A 26923-nucleotide genomic window follows, 5' to 3' on the forward strand; every position below is an offset into this window, starting at 1 on the left:
CTACTAAACGAACCAAAATTGTCCAAAATACAAAGTATTTTTACAACATTAAGGTCTTTAAACAATGTTGGTTTTGGTACATTTTAATTCTTTTCTTACTTCCGTTAAATCCACCCTAAAGAAGTGGAATGTAAAATTAACTTATTTAAAACTACTTTGCCAACGTCTGAAAAGTTAATTTTTTGTTCTTACGTTACTTGCGTGGGGTATACAAGCTTAGTATTTTTGCTATAACATATATTGTTCGGTATAAGTCTTTGTAATAGAACTTTGTTTGTATTGGTGATTGGAATGTTTACATTATGATTACCGTCTTGTGCGCTTGTATCACAAAATTTTTTATTACAGCTATCACATACGCCATGAACGTCACGTTACGTTTCTCGTATATTCAGATATGAAAGTGCTTAGAATTAATTTTCCTATTTTCGCTTTTGAGGATTAGTACAGGCTATTAAAAGATGTCTAGTATAAGTTGGTCCGAATTATTTCCTACAAAATTCAGTGCAGTAATTTTTGTGTCGTATATGGCACTTTTCATCAATCAAGGTAGGCTAATTATGAAGTGGCATTGGTCTAAAATAGCTATTTGCACAGAAATGTTCTCTGGTTTTTATGTACGTATTTTTTTTGTCAGACTATACAATAGTTTTCATACAACGATATCGGGCACCTCACATAATCAGTGTTCAATATTTTTTGGATAAACTTTAACTATAACAGTAGAGATTGTGGAAGACTGCTAATTACTATATTATAAATATAAATATAATATTGGAACGATAAAATTAATTTAGAAAGGTTTTATTTGATAAGATTTTATGTTGAGAAGTTTAAAGTTTGGCTATATTAGAATGGTGATAACTGCTGCGACTATGCTGCTGCCAGCATTGTACTGGTCCCAATGTGTTTGCGTGGCCCAATGAATGCTAGGTATACTGGCTTTTGGACAACATGCATTGTCTAATTAAATAAATTGAAAATGGGTCATAATAAATAACTAAATGCAAGACAAGCTCAATTGCATTAGGTAATTATTTAGATTAAAGATAATGAATCATGTGATCCTCGCAGGCCTGCTATATGCCAATCCCCTAGGTAAAGTTGGTTATCTCGAATGTAGCTTCACAGCAGTATCGGCCCAGCACACTGAAGTGAACGTCACCTGTGACATGGGTCAATCTAATTTCAGAATTGGGAGCAACACATAGCAGTACATCAGATAGTCAGTCCCATTGTTGCATCCTTAATTCATTTTGAGATATTCTGCTGATAAGTAATAATAATTGTTCTGTATTACATATTTTAACCCTTGATCCTGATTGCATGATCCTGTGTACATTGAACCTGTGGTAAGAGATGCTTGATGTTTTAATTTAGTTTGTCAAAATATCCTGGTCAAACAAAAACTTTAATATCACAGTACTAACAAATTGTTGAATCTTGTGAAATAATGTTTTGTTTCGTATACAACTTACAATAACAATTCATTGTTATATCAAAAGTTTTTGTTTGTGATAATGGAACCCTCACCACATTTTTGAAGGGTTTAAATTGTTGAAAATTGTTTATATCTTTAAGATCCTGTGGTTTTTACCCCCAGGAAGCTTTTACAAAACTACTAGTAGTTTATTACACTTAAATAGAGAAGCCTCCCAGAAGTTTTTGTGTCCGAACATAAACATCAACATTGCGGTCATAGACGTACTCTCATCATTGGCTATGATTTACCTCCAGAACTAACTGTCAGAATCAGCTGATTTCAACAAGGACATATTGTGCATTCATTTACTTCTGCACCAACAGACATGCATTGTTGAAATCATATATTAATGTAAAATTTTACTTCTATCCTGTACACAATTTAACGTTCTAGTCACAAACTTTCAAACCCTTTCATGCATTTAAACTTGAATGTACAAGGTAATACAAGATTGTATAACCTCAATAAGACTAGAAGATATATTACCTGTGGTAATTCAGAAAATAAATTTAGAGTGAGTCACCATGACACAATTAGTCATTTGTTTGTCTTTTTACAAATACAGATCACATAACCTGAAGCATATGTAGTGTGTTCACGAACAACGGGGCATTAATTTATTGAGTGACAGGGAATACAGAATCAAGCAATTTTCGTTAGTTAACATATTTCCGGAAAAGCAACCTTGCAAAGTTACAAGCGCTAATAGTAGCATGCAAATTTGCTTTAACGTCCAAATTGCCACAATCCCAGTGGCTTAAGGAAGTGCAGTCACAATGCTGTGTTGTATCATGTTTTTATGCATGACTTTAAATTTAAAAAGTATTTAAATGAAGTATGTTAATTGGATGCACATAAAGATTTAGAACCATCAAATTTAAAGCATAATCGTAAATACTTGTAATATTTGCATTATTATACTTGTAGAAATGCTCTTTAATGTTTAGGATACCATTACACATTTGTATTATGGTGAGCAAGTTACGAGCGTGGCATAGACGTTTACAAGAGTTAGTAAAATGCAATAGCAAAACAAGCAGTTTGTTGTACATCACAGCAAACAGTTTGTTGTGTTACATTTACATGCTTAGCTTTGGGCGATTAGTGCAGTGTTGACGGTTTAGTAAGTACATTGCTGCAATTGAGCGTCCTCCCAGCCACTGCAGTGGTGCCTATAGCGCAGGAAATTCAAATTTGTGCGCTTGTGTTTGTGGGGTGTAACTTCACAGTGCCGCATCTTTGGATATTTGTCCCTCAACGAAACTGCTTATTTTGGCCACTCACAAAATTAATGCCCCGTTGTTCGCGAACACACTGTATTAGGTAAAAGAAAGATTTGTTGCAAAATGAAATGCTTATATAGTAGAACATACACAGAGATAATTCTAGATAAAAGGAAAATAACAGCATGGAAATTAAAAACTCAACGTAACATTTGAAGAGCCTTCGTTAAAGCTGACTGGAAACTTAACCTGTCAAAGAGAAAGGTCTCACTTATATCATGGTTTTAAAATATGCAAACCCACTCAGCAATTAATTGTAGTTTCTGGACAGTTTGTAGCTTATAGTTGATATTTTTTTTTGCTGGGGCATACTAATGGTCATATTTTTTTTTTTTCATAGGCCTCATTGTAACTGCTTCACAAGACTCCGACAGCTCCTATGGATATAACACAGTCACCGTTGTGTTGATGACTGAAATAGTCAAGCTTATGGTGTCAATATGCCTTTATTGCAAAAAGTAAGTTACATGTTACCTGCAGGAACGTATACAGAACGTAATTTGGCGGCAGTGGGTGGAATAGAACGTAACTTTTGTTTTCAAATTATTTCTTTGTGGAAATGATAGATTTTATCTAATTTTTAGGGTTTTGGAGAAGAGGGGGGGATGATACTTCCCTCCCACAATGAAAAGATTTCATTTTTGTTTTTCAATCTGTACTTAGTATGTATTATATATATATATAAAATACATATTATGTACATATATATATGTTTATAACAATTTTATTATTACCAGTACGTATGAGGTAGTTAGATATTTATAGTACATGGCTTTTCTCATGAATGCTTTAAGTGTTACATGAATGCTCATCCACTTGGTTCTATTCAAGTGTTCATTAATTGGTTGTGATCAAGATGGTTTTTGGTAGGAAGTGTCTCTTTAATGAACTCGGTGAACATTGTCATTGAGGATGCCCCTGTTTGTAAATTCTTACAACTATTTGATTGCATTTCTTATCTGAAGATCTGTAAGCCTTGGAAACTTTTCTCCCACAACTGCTACAACCTTTGTTCAGTCAGAAAGTGAGTAGAGATCTGTGGTAGTGTTATCTATACCCGCAAAAAAATTTGTTTGAATAATTTACGGAAAATGAGGCGATTTGTGTGCAGTAAAATTATGCACAAATTTCTGTTTGTGGATCTCATTGAAACTTAAGTATTGTTACGATTTACTGCGGGTTCGTAAAGGATAACCCAATAAAAGATTTTTATCACACACAGTTTTATTTATTGCCACTATTTACATTACTAGCTATTAATCTAAAAATGCCAATTAATCAATTGTACTTGAAAAATGTTGCTTCCTCCAGTCACTCGATCCACACACCTAGCTGGGCCGCACCTCTGGCGTAACTCTCGCCGCAGCACCCCTCGTGGGTCTCCGCCGCGGGACTCCGTCGCCACACTCCGCCGCTGCCGACACACTTCCCCTTTACCGAGATCCCACTCGACGCCTCGCTCGCAACTTCACTCGGGACTCCGCCGCGCCCGCGACTCTATCGCCCGGACACTCCGCCGCGGGGGAAACTCCCGACTCCACTGAACTCACTCACTCACTGCCCTGGAACCTTCGTCCAAGGACTTCGCCACGCTACCGGACCCGCGGCACTATCGCCCCGAAACTCCGCCGCGGGAGAACTCTCGACTGAACACTCCGAACTGACTCCCTGCCCTGACATCCTCGGGCATATATATAGGCCCCGGCGCAATTCCAGAACTCATGAGAGCGGCCGGGGCCAGTCGCGTCATCGCGAGCCGTCCCGACGGCAGAAATCTCTCGAAAACACGTGTCGGCGGCTGGCGTAACTTCGCAGCTGGCAGGTTTTGGATGTCAAACTAACAGTGCCGCGCGCGGGGAGCGGAGGGCTGGAGGGAGATAAAGCGGCGACCCAGGTGCGCACGTCACATCTCATGTTATGGCGGCATGTGATGCAGCCCAGCTAGCTCTGCACCTGCGCGTGACGTGGCCTTGCTAACGTTCGTAACATTATGTACCAAACAAAATTTTTGTGTTGACATATTTTTTTTAACAGTACAAGCGGCATCACTGCAGTAGTAAACAATTTATGAACAGTTGATGCGTATTTGGGCCATGTTGAATGAGCTGCATAGTTTCTGGTCAAGATGGTCTGTTCTGAGCAACTCTTGTCTATAGAACTGTGGTGTCCAGCTCACAACACTTCCGGTCCGTACTATTCTGAGTACACCCGTGACGTTTTCCCTATACACTCTTTCGGGCACAGAAGTAGCAAAAGGCACAGCCCTTGCAAATAAAGAGATTTTAAAACAAATACCTCTATCGACATACGAACCTCTTTCCTTACACGCATTCCTTAAATATTTTTCTACAGCAGTAAATTTTACAATCTAATGATCAGTGGCTAATTCAGAACACTTATATGAATTAAATAGACAGTGAAAAGTGGTTTGTAGGCTGCTTTTTCCACCCTATTCTATGGATTTTTGTAGATTTAAGTTCTTAAAATCATGTGACTTTTTTATATTTGTAAGTATATACTTATGTAATTTAAAAACTTTTTTTTTTTCAAGAGAGCGTACCTTCATAATTTTTCTAAAAATAATTCACTCAAGCCTTAAATTAATTCCACACATGTTTTCTCCTGTAAATCTGATGTTTGACATGCAGCATAAAAAAAAAGTATGTTTTATAAGCTTATGTGGCTTAGTTGAATAATATATAATTTGTGTGTTTGGTTTGGTTGGAAATGTGAATGTTCTTCAATAGGGAATAAAATTCTTAGGAAATACTGATGTCTGGTTTAAATTTTCCAGCCACTCTGTTTCATCTTTACTAACAGAAGTTCGAAACTCCAGAGGTTAGTAATAGCTCAAATTAATATAATATATTCCTTTGTAACATTAAATTAAAGGTAATTGATATTTTACTTATAATGTGTGTTGTAACTCAAGACTTTTCTGTCAGCATTTAGATATAAGTAAACTTATTTTACTACATTGAATATTTCAACTACCTATTAGGAACAGTAGACCAAGTTTTTACAATAGTTTTGTAACCACACATATTAAAAAAGAATCAAACAACTAGCCCTAATGAATAAGTTATAATGAAAATTATTTTAATACTCTAACCTATTGTTTTTATTAATTTGTTTATTTTTGTAATTTGTATCATATACCTATATATATATATATATATATATATATATTTTTTTTTTGTAATTATAATTTGTATTTTAATTTTTAAGCTTAGCTAATTTGAATTTATTGATTGGAAGATAAATACTTTGTCACCGAAATGTTACTGTCAGAAATTTGTATAGGAAAATTTGTACTTAACCTGCTTAGCTACTTTTGTAACTGACAAGTTGTTTACAAATAACAAATGTGTACAATCATATTACATTAGTCTGAGGAAATTAAATTTATGATGGTTTTTATGATGTTTATTTGATGTATGAGTGGAATTCTTTTCCATTTGCGAACAGTGCTTCGTCTCTACTTTGTCCCGGCGTTTCTCTACTGCCTGTACAACAACCTGGCTTTCGTGAACCTGTCTGCGTTCGACCCGACAACATATTACTTGCTGCTTCAGTTTCGAGTGGTTGTAACAGGCATTGTGTTCCAGGTTAGAGGCATTCTGTTTATTCATGTAAAGTAACGTGATCACAATTGCAAGTATGGTAGTAGTTGCTTCAGTAAAATTTTGAATCACTAACTTCAGGATAGTCATTGTGTTACATGCAATGTCCTTTCAAGGTCACTCTTGAATATTCGTTGTTGCTCAGAAAGGAATGTGGCTAGATAATTTCTCCATCACCTTCATATATTACAGCAATTATGACTTAACGACACATTGTTATTCCTTAATTGGTCTTTAATTGTATAAGGGCCCTGAAAAGTTCTTAAATTTCACTAAGAATCCTTCAAAGCTCCTTAATAAAGACTGATTGTAATTAACGGATAAATTTCGGCATTTTAATGTTATTTTGTTTCCTACCTGGCAGCAAACGTTTGTGCATGCACAGTGCAATTGGCAAATTTCGGGCCACATTACTAGAAGTTATATATAAAATTTTTTGCGTATTTTGTATCTCACCTTCAAACTAAAAATGTTTTATTAAGGTGCCTTACTTTGAACTTGTGATGTTAATGTAATAAAGTGATCAAATTAAATGTTAGGGCTGCAAATTTCAGAGATTTGCAGAGATAATTCTGGACAATAGGGGCTTATTTGTAAGAATTGAACTAAACAACATAATTATTTTTTGCACATGGTATATTCAACATTGTTTTCGTGAGGGATTTTGTGTGTGATACACAAATTGTTTTATACCTCTTGGGTGAAGTAAAGGGTTCCTATAAACTCTGTTTTTTATTGCACAAGAGGTTTAAAACCATGGAATAAAGCTGTACATAATTATGTAAAATTTTATCATCTGTTTTGTAGCATCATTTAGCTTCTGTGTTACTGATGTCTTGTCAGTATTGACGTATGTCAGCAGGCTTTAGAATATTGACCTTTCTTTTTATTTTCTGCATTTTGTTCTCATAATACAATGCAAAATATTAAAATTTTTAAATCAAATACGTAGTACTTATGTTTATAGGTTAATAATACACACCGGTCCTTGAGGATTGAATTTTGTAGGGAAATGTAGAACTGAATGATATTATAGGGTAAAACATCTGCAGGTTTAATCCATGGACTAATTTATATTTGCATGAAAGGATATAAAAATTAAGTTTCAGTGTTCAATCATGGCATGTAACGAATTACAAGTACATAATTGTGTTAATGAAAACATTCACTTGAGTAATTTTTTATGTTTCAGAAAAATTTAATTACTATCTTCTACATACTTAAAAGTCAAAGAGGAATTATCATTTCATATTAGAAATCATTACTTTTTAGTTAAGTTAATTTACTTCTTATTTTATCTATTGCTACTTAATTCCTTATAAAAAATTTTAGTGCTAAATTCTAATAATCTCAATTTGGGTAATAATAGAAGCACCTAACTGATTTCAAGTGGAATCGACTCTACGTATCTAAATATCTTTGGCACATTGCTCCAGGGCAGGGTTTACTTTTCATAGTTTCTGAGTAATGAAAAAGTGTAAAATGTTTAAAGAAAAATTTAATCCATTCATTCCAGCTTCATTAATGTAAACTTCTCTGACTATTTAGGCAAACAAAATTAAACTGTTTACTGTTCTTCCAACAAAATAATGGGGTTCTTTGTCAAGAAAATCGTGTATTTCAAGCCAGTTTACCTAAATGCATGCTGCAATATCCAAACAAGTTGTATGTAAGAAAATAGTGCCAGGTGTTTAGTTTTACAAATGCTTGCGTGCTGTTTAAAGATAAATTGTTAAAAAAAAAACTGCAATTCTTTTAATTTAACTCTTGTATGAATAGAGGTATTACCGGGCCAGATACTAACTTACTTGAGTTTTGCAAAAACAAACATGAATAATAATGAATATGTGAAACAACACTTCAAATGTATTTATTGATGAGAAAAAAGATTTTCTTTATGAGTATATAGTTGAAAAATTATTTCAAACTTAAATTAAACCAATTTGAAGAAGGTAACAGTTTTTAAACATCAAGATTATCGTTGATATTCCACTGAAAAAGTATTATATTTGTGTAGGTAGGTAAACATTAAAAATATTTTTAAAAAATATTAGAAAATTTTATCTAGTGCAATGTATTGACATTGTATTTGTAAGCTTAGTGATATCCATTTTTACTTGCAATTAGTTACTTTTTTGTTCTAAGTGAATGTAATTGAGCCCAATTACATTTTTTTTACATACTTTTACAACACTGCCTTGATTTACAACTTCTGAATGTATGTTGTTGACAACTACGTGATAAGACTTCAGCTTTATAACAACACAATGAATAAATATATATTTAGCTGGAGCCTATCTCATATTTGTCAGAACAAATTGTGAATCGAGTCCTTTCGGTTACAGTTAACCGAGATATTTTACCAATAAATCCCAGAGATTAGAGAAAGTTACAGATGGAGTATAAACACAGTTCGTAGGTTTCTCTGCTGAAGCCAGGGGACGTAAGGGGGAAGCAGGTCGCCGCCATATTGTTCCGTGAAGAAAATAACATTTTCTCATAATTGATGTATGTACGGTGGTGGAAAAGTGCATGAATATTAAACAAATAAAGACTGTTGACTCGAGAAAAATGATTGTGTACAAGAGTACAGTATGTAGTAAACTACATTTCTAATTACTATATAAACAAATGGCCACCATCTTCTTACGTGAACAAACTGGCCACAGTGCTCAGAGCTTATGCTCCATCTGTAACTTTCTCTAATCTCTGATAAATACAGTACACACCTGAACTGTGTCAACAGTTTCATGTGCATGGTTGCCGTGGTTTTGTAGCAGTCTTGTGTCATCGCAGTTGCTGTTCAAGAAGATACTAAGTGCCAAGCAGTGGCTGTCGCTGGTGCTGCTTACTATTGGCTGCATGATCAAGCAGTATGACATCTCTAGCCCTGCCACCGCAGGGAGTATTACCAAAGCAGAAGTCCCGAATCCACAGTCGTGGAACTTCAACATCAGTATTAACGCAGTACTTATTCTAGTCCAGGTAGGTGCCGTCTCAGGGTCAAGTATGGGATAAATATGTAGGTGGGCGATATTTGCTAAAAAAAAAAATTATAAAATTCCGAAAATACTTTTATTCTATGCTTTTTTAAACTTCCTCGTTTCATAAAAACCCGGCGGATATATTATTTTTAATGTCCGCTTAGTTTGGAAGTATTTATAATGTAACTGACCTGACCTAATCGACCATTTTAATTAATTAGGTATTCACGAACACACAGCAAAATAAAAAATTGCTGCGGTCGAATGTTTGCACAGGTCTTGTATTGCAAAATAAGAACGGCTATATTTCCTAATGTATTTGTAATTTCTTATCTCCGCCGGGTTTTATGAAAAGAGGAAGTTAAAAAGCATAGAATAAAAGTATTTTCGGAATTTTAAAATTTTTTTTAAGTAAATATTGCCCAACTACATATTTACCAAGTATGGTTTTATGTATCATGTCATCCTAGGAATTCTTTGTGAACTGATCAATTAATTTTCTGGCAATTTATGTATTGAGCTAGGTGGCAGCGCAAGTACACTGTGAACCAATAAAGGCTGGTTCTATGCTACCAGCACAGGCGACCGTGTGACAAATAACCTAGTGCAATGGAGTGATGTAATCATTTTTTTATTAGTTAACTGTTAAATAATGTATTTTATTATCTAGCAGTAAACATTTTTAATTTCAAACACTGGAGGTTTATTTTACTACTGATCTGTGAAACGATAAAAAATTGCTTACCGAGTGAAGACATTTTTTTTTTTTTCGTATGAAGCTGGTTTGAACCAATATTTTGGATACACGCCATTGCTATTTTGCACTGTATGCCAGAGAAAACCCGAAGAACGGACTAAGATAGATGAATACACAAGCACACAGAAAACAAGTTAAAATCAGCCAATGTTAAGGGGGGGGGTAAAACACAGATTTTATCTTGCCCACATTCGAGGTGGTCACCTGCTTGTGCCATCTTCCGTGCCGGTGATTGGCTGTCGATACCGCTCGTGGCATGCTCCTTTTGTATCATATACCTAAGTAAAAAATAAAAATTAATTCTTAGATTTTCAGTGCATTGTACAATGTTTCTCCCCTTTTAATCAATGAAATAACTAATCATTCAAATCCAATAATTTTGTCCATCTTCAATACAAGCATTGTAATATTCCAACTGTACAACAAATTTTAACTTGAGTTTGCTTACAATCTTCAACCCACTCCCCTCTCCCTCCCACTTTTTGCTTTGTGCTGTAGTAAAATTGTGACTTTGCGTTAAAGAAAAGTTTCTGAGAAGAAAATCGCTAGTTGAATAACGGGGTCATGAGAAAGAGAGTATATAATTTCTTAGTTTTTAAAGTGATACTAACTAAGAATAAATAATAGACTGGGTATTTTTTTTAGCAATCAGTTTGAACATCACATTGGTTGAGGAAAATTCAGTGTGGTATCTTAATCGTAATATTTTCTTACAATAGTGAAATATTAGCAATACCTTGAAAAATTGTGTGAGCGAAGCCACTGGTTATTACTTATTAGCTAGTTAATAATATGTTTATTATTTACTAGTTAATGGCTTGTGAGGTTAAGAAGCATTATCAAGTGGCATTTGTATTATAATACCTGATTTATAAATCATAACTGCTAATTTGGATAAGGGAATATTACATTAAAACAGAAAAATAAACTATGAATTGCTAACTGTGTATATCTGGTAATGATATTCCTAACTTAAACTCAGTTTTCATGAGTGGAATTCTTCGCATTGCCTTTTTTTGCGTGTTTATTGGCGTCTAGATAACGTGAGCAGTTGTATGGAATTTGTTTGCCAGCAAGATTATGTGCATGGTAGGTGCGTTTACACATTATGTACACTTACCTTTTTACAACATTGAGCCATGTTACATTGTACCTGTTGGCTTTATTACCAGTGTTGTAAAAAATGAGTTTAGTGGGGCTTAGTTTTAAAGCCAGTATCATAATTTGTTTATGTTTTGACGGAAGCCCTTAAACCTGTAATTGTTCTGTGCTTATCTGTAATGCTGCTGTTGAGAAACTTGATTTGCAGAAACCTTGCTCGAGATAAATTGCTTCTTGAAACTATTGACAAACTCACTGTAGGCCCCATCAATTTTAAACAAAGTTTTTCTAAAAATATTTACTAGCAGACATTTCTTTCTATTCCTTTATAGCTTCGCAGGAGAGGTTTGGTCCAAACATACTTAATTTTGAGGTGATTCCTCATGAGAAAATAAGTATATATGCATTCATGGTTTTTTTAAATAGTGAATACTGTCTGCGGTCATCTAAAAATACAATTTATTATTGCATATCTTTAAAAAAAATTTTCGTTGAATTGAGTGAAATGTATCTTTTAGGACTTTAATTAGTAACAATTTTACACACTCAACGTGAAAATGAGTGTCGTACCTTTGACTTTATATTATAAAATCGTGTATCATTCCATTTTTTACTACACAGCACTAATCTACATGTTAAAAATATCCAAAAAGTTCTTTTTTCATAACGTGCAAAATATTATATTAAAACACATTTTTATGAAGATGTAGGTATTGCATATTTTTAAAATGTTTGTTCAGTTTTGTTCATTTTCTGGAGTGTATCCTTCCCATAACTATTTTGTTGCATTTAACATTTTTTCCATGCCATACACCAAGTCTAACTGAAAATCTATCTGGCATTAATACACTCTGGACTGGTTTGCTACCAGATGTGCTTTGGTGCATGAGTGATATGTTCTTTTAAATAAACTGGAAAATTTGTTTTTTGCCTACTACAAAATACTGTGCGAAAGTATTGGAATTGAGGCTCTGTTTCACTAGCTGTGTTGGGCTATTATATACATATTTACAAAAGATGGGCCAATAAAATCCTCAGCACTAATAATCTCTGATGTTTACTATGGCAGATTTTCTCCTTCATACATATCCTATAACCATTCCCCAAAATATTATACTTTTAAATTTTATTATGTATTGACTCTGGAAACTTAGTTTAAGAAAACATTTAAAGGGTCGAATGTTTCAACATCATAGTTAATATTCTTAATTTCTTGTATATTATTTTTTTTTCCACCCTTGAGATATAGATTTAGATTCAAGGGGTATATTCGAGGTACTTTTTTTGGGATTCAAATTTGAGAATAATTGAATACGAGAAAGTTGGGATTCAACTTATCACTAATATTTACGCCATTATTTCTTATCTAGGATCATTTCTCCCAAGTTCCACTAAAATGCATTGCATTTCATGTTTTGTAGCAAATTTTTGTTGCCAGATATTTATCTTTTTTTTTGTAAAAAAAAATTAACCATGTATTTATTCTTAACTGAAAAATTGTCCTGGTCAATTTCTAGAAATTTATTTTTTGAGTCTCAGCAGATCAGTATCATACAAAATTGTAAAGTTGCTTCTATAATCTCATTTTCGAAATATATCTTCATTACATAACAGTTAAAAAAAAAATCCTTACAAATAGCTCTCTGGAGCAAAGTTTCAAAAGCATGTTTAAATAGTTTTCACAGACACGTTAATACTTTGCAGTAAAAATATGTAAAACCTTTGATTTTCTAAATTTTGCTCCATACTTGTACTTTGATGTGTGTTTTGTGGTTGATGACGAAGACATTACAGATGGATAAACTACAGTTAAGTCAGAGAAATCGGTAAAGGTATCGGCCATGGGCTCTTGCAATGAACCATCTCTCTGTTTGCGTGGAGTGATTTGAAGAAACCATGAAAATCCAAATTCAGGATGGAGGTACTAGGATTCATACCTGGGTTCTCCAGACTGCAAGCCCAATCTTTTAACCATCGTGCCACCTAACTCGTTGTTTGATAAAGGAAAGGATGGAGTGAGAGTCGATCACTTTCTAAAATGGGAGAGAAAGTATATACAATCACTTTCTAAAATGGGAGAGAGAATATATACAATTACTTTCTAAAATGGGAGAGAGAGTATATACAATACTTTCTAAAATGGGAGAGAGAGAGTATATACAATCACTTTATAAAATGGGAGAGAGAGTATATCCAATCACTTTATTAAATGGGAGAGAGATTATATACAATCACTTTCTAAAATGGGAGACAGAAAGAAACGGTATCATAGTATCTGTGCACCTGCAAGTGTATAAGGTTAGTAGTATTGGAATGGGTTTTTTCGGAATCTCAGAAACCTTGGATCAGTGCACATTAGGAGGATAGTACAGGAAAGTGTGACTTCCTAATGTTTGTACAAGCCACCGTGAGCGCTGTGTTGCAGATTGTGTGCTCGTGCTGTGCGGGAGTGTACAACGAGTACCTCCTGAAGGGGGACGCGGCCAGCGTCAACATCTACGTCCAGAACGTGTTCATGTACGTGGACTCCATCGTGTGCAACCTGGGCGTCCTGCTGGCGCAAGGGAGCTTCGTCGCCGCCTTCTCGCGCGAGTCCCTGTCGTCGGTGCTGGCGCCCAAGGTGCTGGTGATAGTGCTGAACAACGCCGCCATCGGCATCGTCACCAGCTTCTTCCTCAAGACGCTCAACTCGATCCTGAAGACGTTCGCGAGCGCCCTCGAGCTGTTCTTCACCGCCATCCTGTGCTGGCTGCTGTTCGGGATCCCCATCTTCGTGAACACCGTCGTGGCGATTTCGATCGTCTCGTATGCCGTGGTGCTGTACTCCCAGAACCCCGTCGTGAACCAGCCGAAAGCCAGCCGAGAAGAGACGGAGGCGTTGGTGGAGCCGGAGAGCGTCTAGCTGTGTGTTGCCTGATCAACGCAGAGTTGCGAATGTGCTTTGTTTTTGCATTGTTTCAGCTTTAAGGATGCTGTATTTGTGTGTAGGTCAGTGTATTTTTTTTATTACTAAAAGTACTTTTCAAATGTATTACCAAGAACCGTTTTCAAAAGATTTTAAGTCTTGAAATACTGAATCCTATTTACCTTTCTCGATATTATGAATGGTGTGTTACGTACGTATGCATACATTCCTGAAATGCTTGAAATTACAATATTCTAGGACAGAGGCTTGTTAATTTATTAATCTAAAGTCTTCGTATATTGTGTGTAGCATCAGCAGATGGAAAATAGGGTTTCTAACATTGACTTGTTTGCACATTACAAATTAATCTAAATATTTTACTATTGTTTGACTTTTTTTGGTGCCTTAGTGTATGGAAATATATAGTGTGACTCTTTTTATAATGCTATAACCTGTCACTACTAATAGGCCTGCCACCAATATAATTTTCGAAACCGTATTAATATTTTTGTTAAAATAGTATTATAGATTTGATGTACATGTAAAAAAAAAAATGTACATGTATAGTTTTTCTCAAGTACACAATTCACTTTGATGCAGTTTTTTTTGTTTGCATTTTCAATGTAGGAAACCCACAGAAAATTACACACAGTCAGTATACCAAAACTTCCAAGAAATGATCAGTGGTGATACACCTTCTTAGGACATTCCGTATCAGTAGCTTTGGAATCTAGCGTAGAATCTTCCAAGAAAACTTCTGTTGTGTCATGTAGCCGTACTTATTTTTTCATTCCTGCCTCATAAATTTCTTAGGTAACCTTTTTTTATTCTTCATATACATAGCAGGCAATTATTTTCCTTAGCCACACACTATATTGTAGAACTAATGGGAACTTGATATCAAGGACTGAAGAGTATTTATATTTTCCTAGCATTTTCAAATTGGTACTTTAGTTCCTATGTTTTGCTATGTTTAAAATCACATAATTATTAGTTTTTACTGCTTAAAAATTTTTCCTTGTATGTATACCAAAGTATGTATTGTATTGATGTTAATCTTACCAAATAACATCACTTACCTGTTAGTGTGTTAGAATTTGTCTCAAATTATATGTTACCTATATATTATTTGTTAATTTTTTTATTATTGAAACTAAAAATGTATTAGTAGAGCAATAATTTTTTTAAATACATATTTATTATAGCATGATCATTTGTAATATATTTGTGTATGCACAAGTTTGTGTTTCTCATTGTTAAGTTTAAGAGCACAAATTTTTATATAATTTGAATCATCATATTTTCTTGTTTTGAAGTGTTCGATGATTTTTTTTTTGATAGTTATAATGTTATAATGTAATGTAATTAAAAATTATTATGTATTTTGATGTATTAAATGTGCTGTGTTTGTGGTTAACAGTTGCTAGAGTTTAAACATTTTATAGCTTCGTAGCTGATTTCAGGAATATTTATTCACTAGCTGTGAGTATCAGTGACAGGTTAGGTCTCATTGTATAACAAAGCATTGTGATTCACTTAGGTTCGAGGAGGGATGTTTTTTAGTTTGTATCTCTTTACTGTTCATCCTTAATGAAAAAGCCAAAACATAAGGGCTCAAATGTAACTTTACAAATGTGTAGAAGAAAATAAATTTCATTCTTTGAATAATCATGGTAACTTTTTGAGCTCAACACTTATAGTGTTCCGAGATTGAGTGTGTGTATTAGTTCCCAGTTACAAAGTCGGGTGTGTAAGATCTAAGGTAATTCTATGCTAAAGAGCCACCCAGGATCCTACAATAACTTTACATGTTGTGGATAGACTCACTGGATGTTCCATGTGCCATACCGGAAAAAAAAAGTTGTAGATGTGTTCCCATGTAACAGATAGTTTTACTCCAAGTCTATGTGATTAAGTGCATTGTGGATCTCAGGGTGAAGGGGGTGAGGGTAAAGGGTAGTTGGGAATGCACACATGACTGTGACAAGTGTTAGAAAGTTGCTGGAGCCTGCATTGCATATTGTTCATGGTGCTAGCAATTTCAGGTGATGATATTGGCTCATGAAGTATTGTTATTCATGTTTCAGTGAAGTGTCAACAACAGAAGTGTTTGTAAAAACAATACAGGCTGAGATACGTACTATTGCATGTTGCATTGAGCCTGTCGCTACTGCGAGGGTAAATCGGTTACTACTGTAGCTTGTGGTTAATTCACTGTACATACCTAGAGGCAAGTATATATGGTGAATACCGATAAAACCAGAATAACACTGAACTTGAAGTCAATGCAAATACAAGGCAAAACACAAAATGCAGCAAAATTCACCTCTGTTATCTAGGGGTGAGCCGATCACCACATTTTCCGATCATGCCGATGCCAGAAATGTGGTACCGATCATGCCGATTTTTTTGACCGATTAGTGCTTTTTTAAGTTGGTTGTAAAATATGCTCCAAATTACTTAAGTTAAATAATTTTACTTGAAACTACTCATTACTGAATACCCTAAACAAATAGGTTACATATATTTATATGACAAACTTTTGATTTAGACACTGATTTTTAGTTGTTCCCATAAACTTATTTTGAAATCTATTAACCCCTTTAGCAAAATCTATAACACACTGTTGACCAACTAATCATCATCGTCACACAATTCGAAAATGAATGTTTGTTTACATTTTTCCGCTTTTTGGCGCGATTTAAAATGCTTTCTGCTTGATATTAAGACGCTGTTCCAACTATATGCCAGCGCCCCCGGCTGGCGTGGTATGTCCACTCACGTAAGGCTGTTCCAAACACCGTTCGCCCAATCATCTGCTTGCTTTTGTATTTATCGGGTGTCGCTGTTCCAAGCTGACGTCAGTGCCCCGAGCGGTGTACGTAGGCTTTAAAACTTCGCCTGTTTGTCTTATCTATCCAAACATTATGCCGGAAAGGAAAATAAGCGCCGTAGTTTTACGTATTTTTACAGTATACTTTTGAGTTTAACATTATAACGTGAGCGTGTGTAAGCTTTTGTTTGCTTTAGTGCATTTATGACTAATGTTCAGTGGCGGCCATGTTGCGGTGTTTGTTTATCAGTGATAGACAAGTATTTTGCCCAGTATTTAAATTTCACTTAAAAACACTGCAATTTCGCGTTTAAATACTAAATTTCGTGTAAAAACGCTGTGTTATGGCGATTTCGCGTAAAAACTGTATTTTACTGTGATTTCGCGTTTATCGTCGTTTAATCGCGATCGCGAAAAGAACAGGCCCCTATGCATGACTTATTAAACAATTTGGTGTGCTTTTGTTTACTCTTTTTTAACAAACGTACTTTTCATGAATATGTTTATTTTTTAAGAATAACTTTACTTAATTTTTTTTTCTGCAGAAAAGATTAAAACACGTAACGTAAATGTTACTTTAAAACGTCAAGCAACAGTTTTGAAGCAAAAAATATGTCGGCGCTTTTGTGTTACGTAGAGATTTTTTTTGTCTTCAGAAAGCGGTAATCGGCAAAAAGGATCGGCATGCATGAAGCCGATCATGCAAATGACAAAAATGACCAAAATCGGCCGATCTTAATAATCGGCAATCGGCATCGGCTCACCCCTACTGTTATCTAATTTGGTCTAATAAAATACAGAATTATTTCCAAAATTTTTAGTTTAGGGTTTTAATAAAAACCTTAAATGTTTTGTTTAACTTTAAGAATAAAAATGATAAGGAAACTTGTCAAAGTGTAAAAACCATAGAATTCTTTGTTCTAAACATTACATTTAAAAATTATTGTTATGCTGTATTTTTTATTTTCAGATTTAAAACTTTCTCATGAACTGAGGAACATTACAGATGAATATTGAATGTTTTAGTGACAGTTTGCTGTTTAACTTACTCTCATCATGTACGTATTATTGTTTTAAGTGAACACATTTTAAGTGTCTTACCACGAATTGTCAAAGCAGTTGATCAATGTTATTGTACTGATATGTACTTATTTAATGCATTTTAATTTTTAATGATGATAAGAGATAAAATCCACTATTTTTAATGATGAAATTTGCTTTTTTATATAACACCATAAAATCTTGGCTCCAACTGTGCCATTAATGGATGCTATGAACCGTACTCTAGTTTAATGGATATTGACTATTCTTGAAGGCTGTGCTGTTTTATAATGGGTTGCTATATTCTTATTGATGGATATAGGCTGTTCTTGCAGGAAGTTTTTGGGCCTGAAATTGACCTGCTTATTAGCCAACAGAGTTGTCAAAAAAAAATGTGTAATTGGTGCCTAGTTGAGGTTTTAAAAACCTTGTGTCACTTTGTATCGATGGGTGTCATTGCATTCGGTGTTTGATGTGTCATTCATTACTAGTCCATTTAAATAGGTGCTGCATAAAATAACTTCAAAGTGAGTGTTGAAGTGCAATTTGTAAACAGATGTGATGTCATTGTTTGCACCTGCTGATTGTGACAGTTCTGTTGATTCGTAACCAGCGATGGCCTCGCATGCAGAAGATGAAAAATCTGTCTTCATCATAACTGTAGTGTGTGTTACTAATGCAGAGTGTAAAAGAGTTTGTCACCCTTCTGTAGAAAATTACTGACTTAAGAACCTTTAAAATGAAGCATTAGCATCTGTGTTGTTTCAGATTTCGTGCAAGACTTTTTCACATCCATGCCATTGGATTCCTCAGTTTGACACAGTCTGATTTCTACGCTTCTTAGGATATAACACACCTTTGGTTTCATGAGCATATGTATAGCTGGATTGCTTAGAATTTTTTTTAAAACACTTTTTGAGAAATCTGGTTGTTATTTTTTTTTATTGACATATTTAATTTAATGTCTGTTGGTAGCAAAGTTCAGTCAAAATACCTTTTTTTTTTGTCTAACTGCACGGATAAGGATAAATTCAAGTTAACCTTTATAGGTTGATCAAATTATTAATGTTTTCCTACTTTTGCCTGAAGTCACAACTACAAGCTAGTCTTGCAATCAAACCATGTTTATAAAAATCACTACAAAAATATCTACTTAACATTTATGAAAATTAATTATAAGGCATGAGCCTAAAAAAGTTTAAGAGTTAATTAAGTAATAAAAATTAGGAATATTCCAATAACAGGAGAGAAAAAAATTGTCTTTAAAACAATTTGTACATGTCCAATGGGGTTTTGAACTGGTATGGGTGTATTTTGTATCTTTGGGCAAGGTTATTTGAAGATATGTCAGGGTGTTGTAAAAGGTCACAAAAGTTATAGAAAAGTAACAGTTGAAGGTTTTGAAATAAACAGAAATGGTGCCGGAAGTCACAGAACTTGAATTTTCGGCAGTTGTTTGTTGACTTTCATCTTTCTATTTGATGCCTTACTTCAATTTATAGTCTCACATTAAATATAAATAGTTGGTAACTGACCACATGAGTCACGTGTAAATTATCTCTGAAAATATTTTAAATTTCTAACATAAAAACAGCACGTTTGAGAGTAGTAGATCATTTTCATAATTTTTTTTAAATTTTGCTTATATATAAAAATTTTAATTTTAATTTCCCTATGATTAGAGACAAGATTGTATAGTGAATTCCAATAGAACTGCAATAACACTGAAAAACATGCAAGTTAATATACCATAGAGCATCTAAATGCAAGTTATATCATGGAATTAAGTAGCATTTAAGCAAAACAATTTAATTTGTTTTGTTTTTCATCTTTTATTGAATCACTTTTAAACCTCAAATGCTCGCTAATTTATTCTTAAGTGTAGACTAATTTATTAGAAATTATTTTATCATAAAAATGCATATATATTTTACCATTATTTAGGTTGAGTGTTATAAAACAGCTTCTATAGAAATAAAACCATAAAATCTTGTCTCTACCAATGATTTAAAAATACTTCTATTTGGAAAGATCTAGGAAAAGTCCTGAAATTTGTTCACTAGTTATTTGTAGACATCCTAGAAGTGTGAATGAACTAGGCATAGATAGTTTCCATTTCTAATTTCTGTAGATGTACAAAACTGAATTGATTCACGTTATTTAATACTTTTTTCATCTCATTGTCTTAAAATGCTAAATGAGTCTAAATGTATATAGTAGGACCAGCATCTTCCAAGTTTCAATGGGTAGTTTCTATTGACCGTTTTATTTCTATATTAAATGCTTGACATGCATACAATGTTCCTGGAAGGTTTTAACTGAGCAGAATCCTTTCATAGATAATACATTTCCATAATAACCTTTTTGTTTAATGTAGTCTCCCTTGAAAGGAATATAGGTCATGAATTTTATGGCAATAGAAAATGGGAAACCCTAGTAATTAGTAACTACGCGTATGTAATGTAGAATGTGTAAAAGTTGAGCTACGCTCAAGTGTTCGCTTGTACTGTTTCATATCTCACTAGAGAAAAAAGAACTAATTAGCCAGTGACATTTTTATAGTCCAAAACTCTTGTGTTATAAAAAAAAAACATGCGAGGGTTAATATATAAGGAACATATTTGAAGGATTACTATACTTTTAGCTGAAGTCCTTTTATTAAGATGTTTTCACAAGTATTATTATACACCAAAAATAAGAGTACAATTATCTAAGGGGGTTTATTACAACAATGTACATTGTTATACTTTTTATAGGTGTATTTTTTATAATGAGTGCAATATTTTTGGAAATATGTTCAATTTTATATTTATTATTAATGTTAATTTGTTATATAGTAAAATAGATTTTTTTTAAAAAGTCTGAATTTTTTACTTTCCTAAGCTTTAATCTATAATCTCGTTAAACAAATAATGTTTATCTTTAAATTTTGTAATTTGACGTTATTCAGACAGAGTACCGTAACTGAAATAAAATACTGGTTTGGCAATTAAAAATAAACTTATTGTTGGTTATGCTATTTTTTTCTCAACTATTAATAAAACTTGTAAATTCAATGCTCTGTATATTTAGAGGAAAATATTTTGACTGGAATTTGTATGATATTTTGTGAAAAAATGTTACATTATGCATATTCGTTGGGAATTTTTTTACAATTCTGTAAATATTTAAGTTTGATACAAATATGTTTTGGCTTGTACTATATATTTTTTAAATATATCAGTATTTCGTATTATGATGGAAGCTTTAAGGTTTTTATACAATCCTTGAGAAATTCAGTAGTTGATCAAGGCTGGTAAAGATGAGGTTGTCTTAGATACTTGTGTATGTGTTTGCGTAGGCAATACAATGTCAATTGAAGTACCGTGCCATAACCTTTATAGACTAGGACGCTCACTGCCGCTAAACATAGATTCCTTTGCACACTGCGTATATGTTACAGGTTAGCGCTGCTGGGAAAAAATAAAATCAGTCCAAGTTTTTTCTGTTGAGTTTTCGAGTGTGAATGGAATAATTTTTGTGTTAGAGCAACAATCCTTTCATTGTTTTAATTCAACGTAATAGAGCTTTAAAATAGAACTAAGTTATTAGTAATCGGGTGTGCTTTAGCAGTACATTAATTCTCTACCTACATTACTTACACTTGTGGGTAGTTTGAGAATTAACTGTTTCATGTGGAAAACTGTACTGCATGGTTGTTTTCAATAGCAAGAAAACTTTAGGCCATAACTGTCACTACACCAGAAAATATATAGTTCACTTATTGAGTCTATGTACGTAAAGAAACAAAACCTGAAATTTTTGTGCGATTCCGATAGTTTTGCACCAACAGAAAGTTAATTTTACTTGGCAGGGAGTGATAGCTGGTGGCAAAAATGTTTGGTTTATACTGCAGTAATTTATCATAACATTTCAGTAGGTTCACGCAAAAAAAAAACTGAAACACATAACTAATATAAACTTGTACTACATGTTTACCTTTTTATCAGACTATATAAGACGACTCTCTAAACAAGATATGGAAACAGAATAAATCATTCGTTACAAACACCTGCTACTCCACTCTAATGATTTAATATTTTTGTTGGATTGACATTTATTATGTTTTACATGACTATACATATTATATAAACGTTGAATCTGGTCTTACTGTTTAGTTGAAAATATATCAAAACTATTGCTTACTGTTTAAGTCCATAGTTTTGTGCAAGAAATAATGTTTCCTACAATATGTTGCATAATGTTTAGTTTATTAAATTCTGTATTTCCTAACATGACAATACCTAATCCGTAGTGATGGAAAAAAGCGGTGTTATTTTTATGCCAATTTTGTTTCAATAATCAGAAATTGCGGTGTTTTGTGTTTTTAAAGGAAAACATATTTTAAAATGATATTTTAAAAAAAAGAAAATTTTTTACTACCGCTACTTACAACATTTTCTTGAAAAGTTTAAAGCACTGTACTGATGATCACAAATTTAGAACAAAATTTATTTGTGCACTCTTACGTTTATATTATTCTGATTACGAACAATTAAAAATTAAGAAATGAATGCTATATGTACAAAATTTTTGTTACAATTAAAGTGGTTAAACTTTAGTCATGTTAACGCTGCACACTACAGGTCTTGTTGTCTTGTGCCCTCGGCACCTAACTTCACTTTCATATGATGCTTACTAGCAACATGTTTGACAACAGTGTCCCTTCTCTCCTAATCAACTCAGCAATTTCACCATTTGCAGAACAAAATGTTGTTGGAAACGTACAGCCCTTCCGATTTAAATTCCGTTGCCCGCGATAAGCAAGATGCTTTAAATTTTGGCATCGCTATATTGGGCCTAGCAGTAAATAAGTCGAAACCTACAAGGATTCTTCTTTTACTTAAACTGCCTGCCCGTGTAAACTTTTGCAAAAGTATAGAATATTAATGAACACGGAAAATTAACTAGGTATCCCTAAAGATAACAAACGTCACGCGTTGTTTTGCTAACGAAAAATTGGTACGTTGGTACGTATACTATCGCTGTGCTCGCTGCTAGCGCATTCAATTGTCTTCCGTTGCAATCTGGCGTCAACGAAAACAAACGAATATCGAGTTAAGAATTCGGGATGGCGTAATAAATGTTTACAAAAACATTATATAACATTTTTTCGGTACCAGGTATTCGAAAAGAACTAATTTAGCAGTGGAGTAAAGCAATGAAAAATTTAATAAACAGAAAAATTATGTTGTATTCTATTGTGAAGCGAAGGGGAAGGAGTAAGGACTGCTGTGTGTAAATATGGAGGCTGCCGGCTGAATAAGTACTGCAATGAGTAATTTTCTAAATTGATAGGCGTAATGTTTCTGGCAAATGGAAGATGCTAAAAGACAGCAAAGGTGTTTCAAAATAAGTGGTACTTCCAACCTAATGTGTGAACATCGTATTTTGTGACATAGCGCACATAATACTTTATAAAGTTGCAAGAAATTCATATTTTAACATTTTTTTTCAGAGATTTTTAGAACTTCTCATTTTATAGTTATAAAAATCTTTTTTCGCGAAAATTCGCGGAAAAATCGTTACACCATTTTTCCCAATCTCTACTAATCCGTCAAGTTTAAAATGACATGACCTGCCTGGTCACTTCAAGCTGATCTCTGACCTCCATTAAGGGGCCCACCTAGTGAGGTGTTAGTGAGGCGGGGTGTAAGTGCGGCACTCGCTGGTATGTTTAATGCTGTATCACCTCTAAGCGCAAGGCTCTGAACTGGCCCAGTCTCTCGTCGTCCATAGGGCAATATGCTATTTGATGACAACCATAACATTATATGATGGAGAAATGAAGATAAAGGTGTAAGACAAGTCCCATGAGTGTTTTCAAGAATCTGTACCAGATGTTTCATGCGTAATAATTATTTTGGAAAAAAAAATACATTTTAGCTATTTTCACTTTTTCGTAAAAATACAGGTTAAAATCGAAATACGGGAACTCACCCCAATCTGATATGTGAGTAATTTTCATATTGTGTGTTTTTTTTTTGTTTTTTTTTTCGGAAGTGCTGCCCATGTAGGCAGGGTCCTTAAGGATTTTGATAGTCTCCATGTTGCTGCAAGGGATCCATTCTCTTGAGGATTCACTTCTGGGCTGAGAGCGTGAGCCGCTTCCCATTTCTCTGCATGGATATGGTGCTGCAATGTCATGTGTCTGATGCCAAACAATTAATACAAAAAAATTTATATTTTCAGATTGTAGGCTATTGTGGTTGGAGTCACCAAGTACTCGGCTTCAGGCGGCCTCTGAATAATCTGTAGTTTTTCCAGACGTTTCAGTGTGCCATGTTACAGGATGATCTAAAACTCGCCAAACTGTGAGAAAACCTTCAATTGTACACAGTGGCTGATGCGTGGGGAAGGGGATAGGGGAATTTGGGCAAAGAATTTGTGAAATATCAGTGAAGGCAGTACTAATGTTGTTTTGAGTGATGCAAGGTGAGTTGTATGAGAATTCATGTTGTGTTTGGTACTTATGTAGGCTCATGTATCAGTGTTATTGTCAGTAGTAATGTAAGTTTTTTGAGCACTTGATTTAAAATTTAAAATTGAAATTTATTTTAATCCCCCGTCCCATTTTTTTATCAAAAAACTTTCTATATTTGCAACTGGTTTTTACAAACCTATCTTCCACCTAGAAGCCAAGAAGTTAAAAATTATTTTTGAATATTCAGTTTCTACAGTAAGGAAACAGGTGAACAAATTAATAAAATGCATTTTTCTGAGATCGTTGTAGTATAAAATGAATGTACATGTTACATTTTTCTGTATTGTGTTGTTTCTTTTGAACATGAGTGCTTTGCAATACATCGCAGCAACAGGATTGACAGAAAAGATTTCTCTCGTGAGAGCGAAATAACCTCTCTTTACTGACCTCTGTAGTAGATGACGCAAATTATTGTATTATTATGTTGTGTGTGGATTTATATTATGTACTGTTCACTGTCAATTATAATTATATGCAGTAGTGTATTTAGCTACTATATTTTAAAGTTTTTTTTTTTTTACTATATAATGTTGATTCATGGTGGGGTTTACCAAATATCACGCAGACTTGTGTGGTTATGTAGTAGGACTGAATAAAGGTCCCATTTTTCATTGGATATTTTATGTAGTTTTTTTTGCTTTTTAATCCACATCCAATAGCCATTAAGATAACTGGTAAATTAAGACAGCTGATATATCAGAATGTAGGTATTCTGTTTTAATGAACAAGTATTTAATTACATAAAGATTCTGGTTCTGTCTTGTGTGCTAATTGGTACTGTATTCATTTCCTATCCCAATTTATTTTTCATTTCCACCTGTAGTGACCTAGCAGTCAGAAACGTAAAGCTCGATGAAAACAAAAAAAAAAACTGTTCTGAGTGTGACAACTAACCATTATTGTTTTTAGTTTGGTTAACAATGAAAAATGTCAGAAAGACACATTGTTTTCTATGTTCCATATAACATTTTACCATATTTTACCATGCTCAAGTATGCGTTGTTGCAATCTATGTGATATTTTCATTCTTGACTGAGATTCTTCAGAAAGGTGTAATATGAATAGCTGGCTTGTAGTATCTGCAAAATGACATACATTATTTGAAAGATTTTTTTTTTTGAGCTAAACTACACTTTTTTTTACAGTGATTGATAATATTAAGTTTAAACAATTGCGCCCTTAAAACTCTATGTTCTCGTCTTTAGGCAACATTTACAATTTTCATTTAAAAGTTTATGATGCAAGCCAGTGGTCGGCATCTGAACTTTGCAATTCGCTAGCTCACAGAGATGTTCAGAAATACCGATAAACGTGAGTCACGTGGTGGTGGCAAGAGTCAACAGCAGTGCCTAGTGATTGCGACTTCAATGATTCTGCTGTGACACACTGTCTGACATGGTAACGAAGCAAAAACGGAATGAATAAGTGATGGGGGAAAAGGGAGCACTCCGAGAAAACCCTTGTGATCGTGGAAACGTCCTCGACATTATCCAATTGTGAATAATACAGGCCTCAGTTGGCAGTGATGGCGATAGGGGGTGACAATGGTGGCAGAATCCCTGGGGCCGGAGCACTATAGGAGGCCCAGTTGAATTCACAATTGTTTTTATGCTTATAGCAGGACCAAAATCACAATTTTATTGCTAATATAACTCAATTGAAACATGGATAGATATGAAATTTTTCCAGACCACGTTTAAAGCTATGGCTAGAGACCGGAAAAATTTGCGTATTCATTTCTCAATAGGCTACAAGCCAATCACGTTTGCTTTTTTACTTGCAATTTATCAGAAGGACTCTGGGCTAACAAAAAACCCTCATAGAAAAAAATATCAAATCACAAGCAACCCAGATTGCAAGTTTCACAAGTCAGTAGGTAGCCAATGAGAGGGTGGCATTTGCCATAGTACGTTGAAACCGCGAATTTTGTCAGTCCCTAATTATGGCCAAAGCAAATTATGGTCTTCAATTATATATAAGTTACACATATATACGTGTTATGAACCAGTGAGGACAGTGAATTTTTACGTTGCGTGCACAGCATGCAACAATAATATAAAGGATGAATAATGGCTACATATATACAAACTAAAATTATATATGTGCTTTGAAATTTTGTACTTGAGTGAATGATATTGAATACCTACTGGGCCTTATAATTAAAACATTTATTAATTGTGAACAGTAGGTAGTGATAGAAATTGTGTTTATAAACATTTTCATGTGTATTTATATAAGTGAGGTTATGTTCGCATGTGTATGACGATGATCAGGTTGCTTGTAGCTTCCATTGTCGCTGGATGGAGTGTCAGGAAGGTTTAGTAGTCTCCTGATCGTTTTCATGGGAGTGTCTGTGAGGTTATGTTCCCATATGTATAATTTATTTGCAA

The 26923-nt window shown here is 34.0% G+C and overlaps 1 protein-coding gene across 1 annotated transcript; it reads left to right on the forward strand.

The window, feature by feature from the left end:
- Positions 1 to 263: 263 nt before the first annotated feature.
- LOC134541761 (UDP-galactose transporter senju) lies at positions 264 to 25149 on the forward strand. The gene is made up of 6 exons (XM_063385415.1): positions 264 to 549; positions 3107 to 3224; positions 5561 to 5604; positions 6235 to 6374; positions 9186 to 9374; positions 13657 to 25149. Exons 1-6 carry the CDS (start codon positions 462 to 464, stop codon positions 14131 to 14133), a joined length of 1056 nt encoding a protein of 351 aa, XP_063241485.1. The 5' UTR covers positions 264 to 461; the 3' UTR covers positions 14134 to 25149.
- The last annotated feature ends 1774 nt before the right edge of the window (positions 25150 to 26923 follow it).

This window comes from Bacillus rossius (assembly GCF_032445375.1).
Source record: "Bacillus rossius redtenbacheri isolate Brsri chromosome 4 unlocalized genomic scaffold, Brsri_v3 Brsri_v3_scf4_2, whole genome shotgun sequence".
Classification (NCBI taxonomy): domain Eukaryota; kingdom Metazoa; phylum Arthropoda; class Insecta; order Phasmatodea; family Bacillidae; genus Bacillus; species Bacillus rossius.

Bases quoted from the DNA above. Each gene is read 5' to 3' on its own strand.
- LOC134541761 (XM_063385415.1), top strand. From the start codon at position 462: ATGTCTAGTATAAGTTGGTCCGAATTATTTCCTACAAAATTCAGTGCA. The intron at 550-3,106 runs GTAGGCTAATTA...TTTTTTTCATAG, and splicing joins GGCACTTTTCATCAATCAAG to GCCTCATTGTAACTGCTTCA. The intron at 5,605-6,234 runs GTTAGTAATAGC...ATTTGCGAACAG, and splicing joins AGAAGTTCGAAACTCCAGAG to TGCTTCGTCTCTACTTTGTC.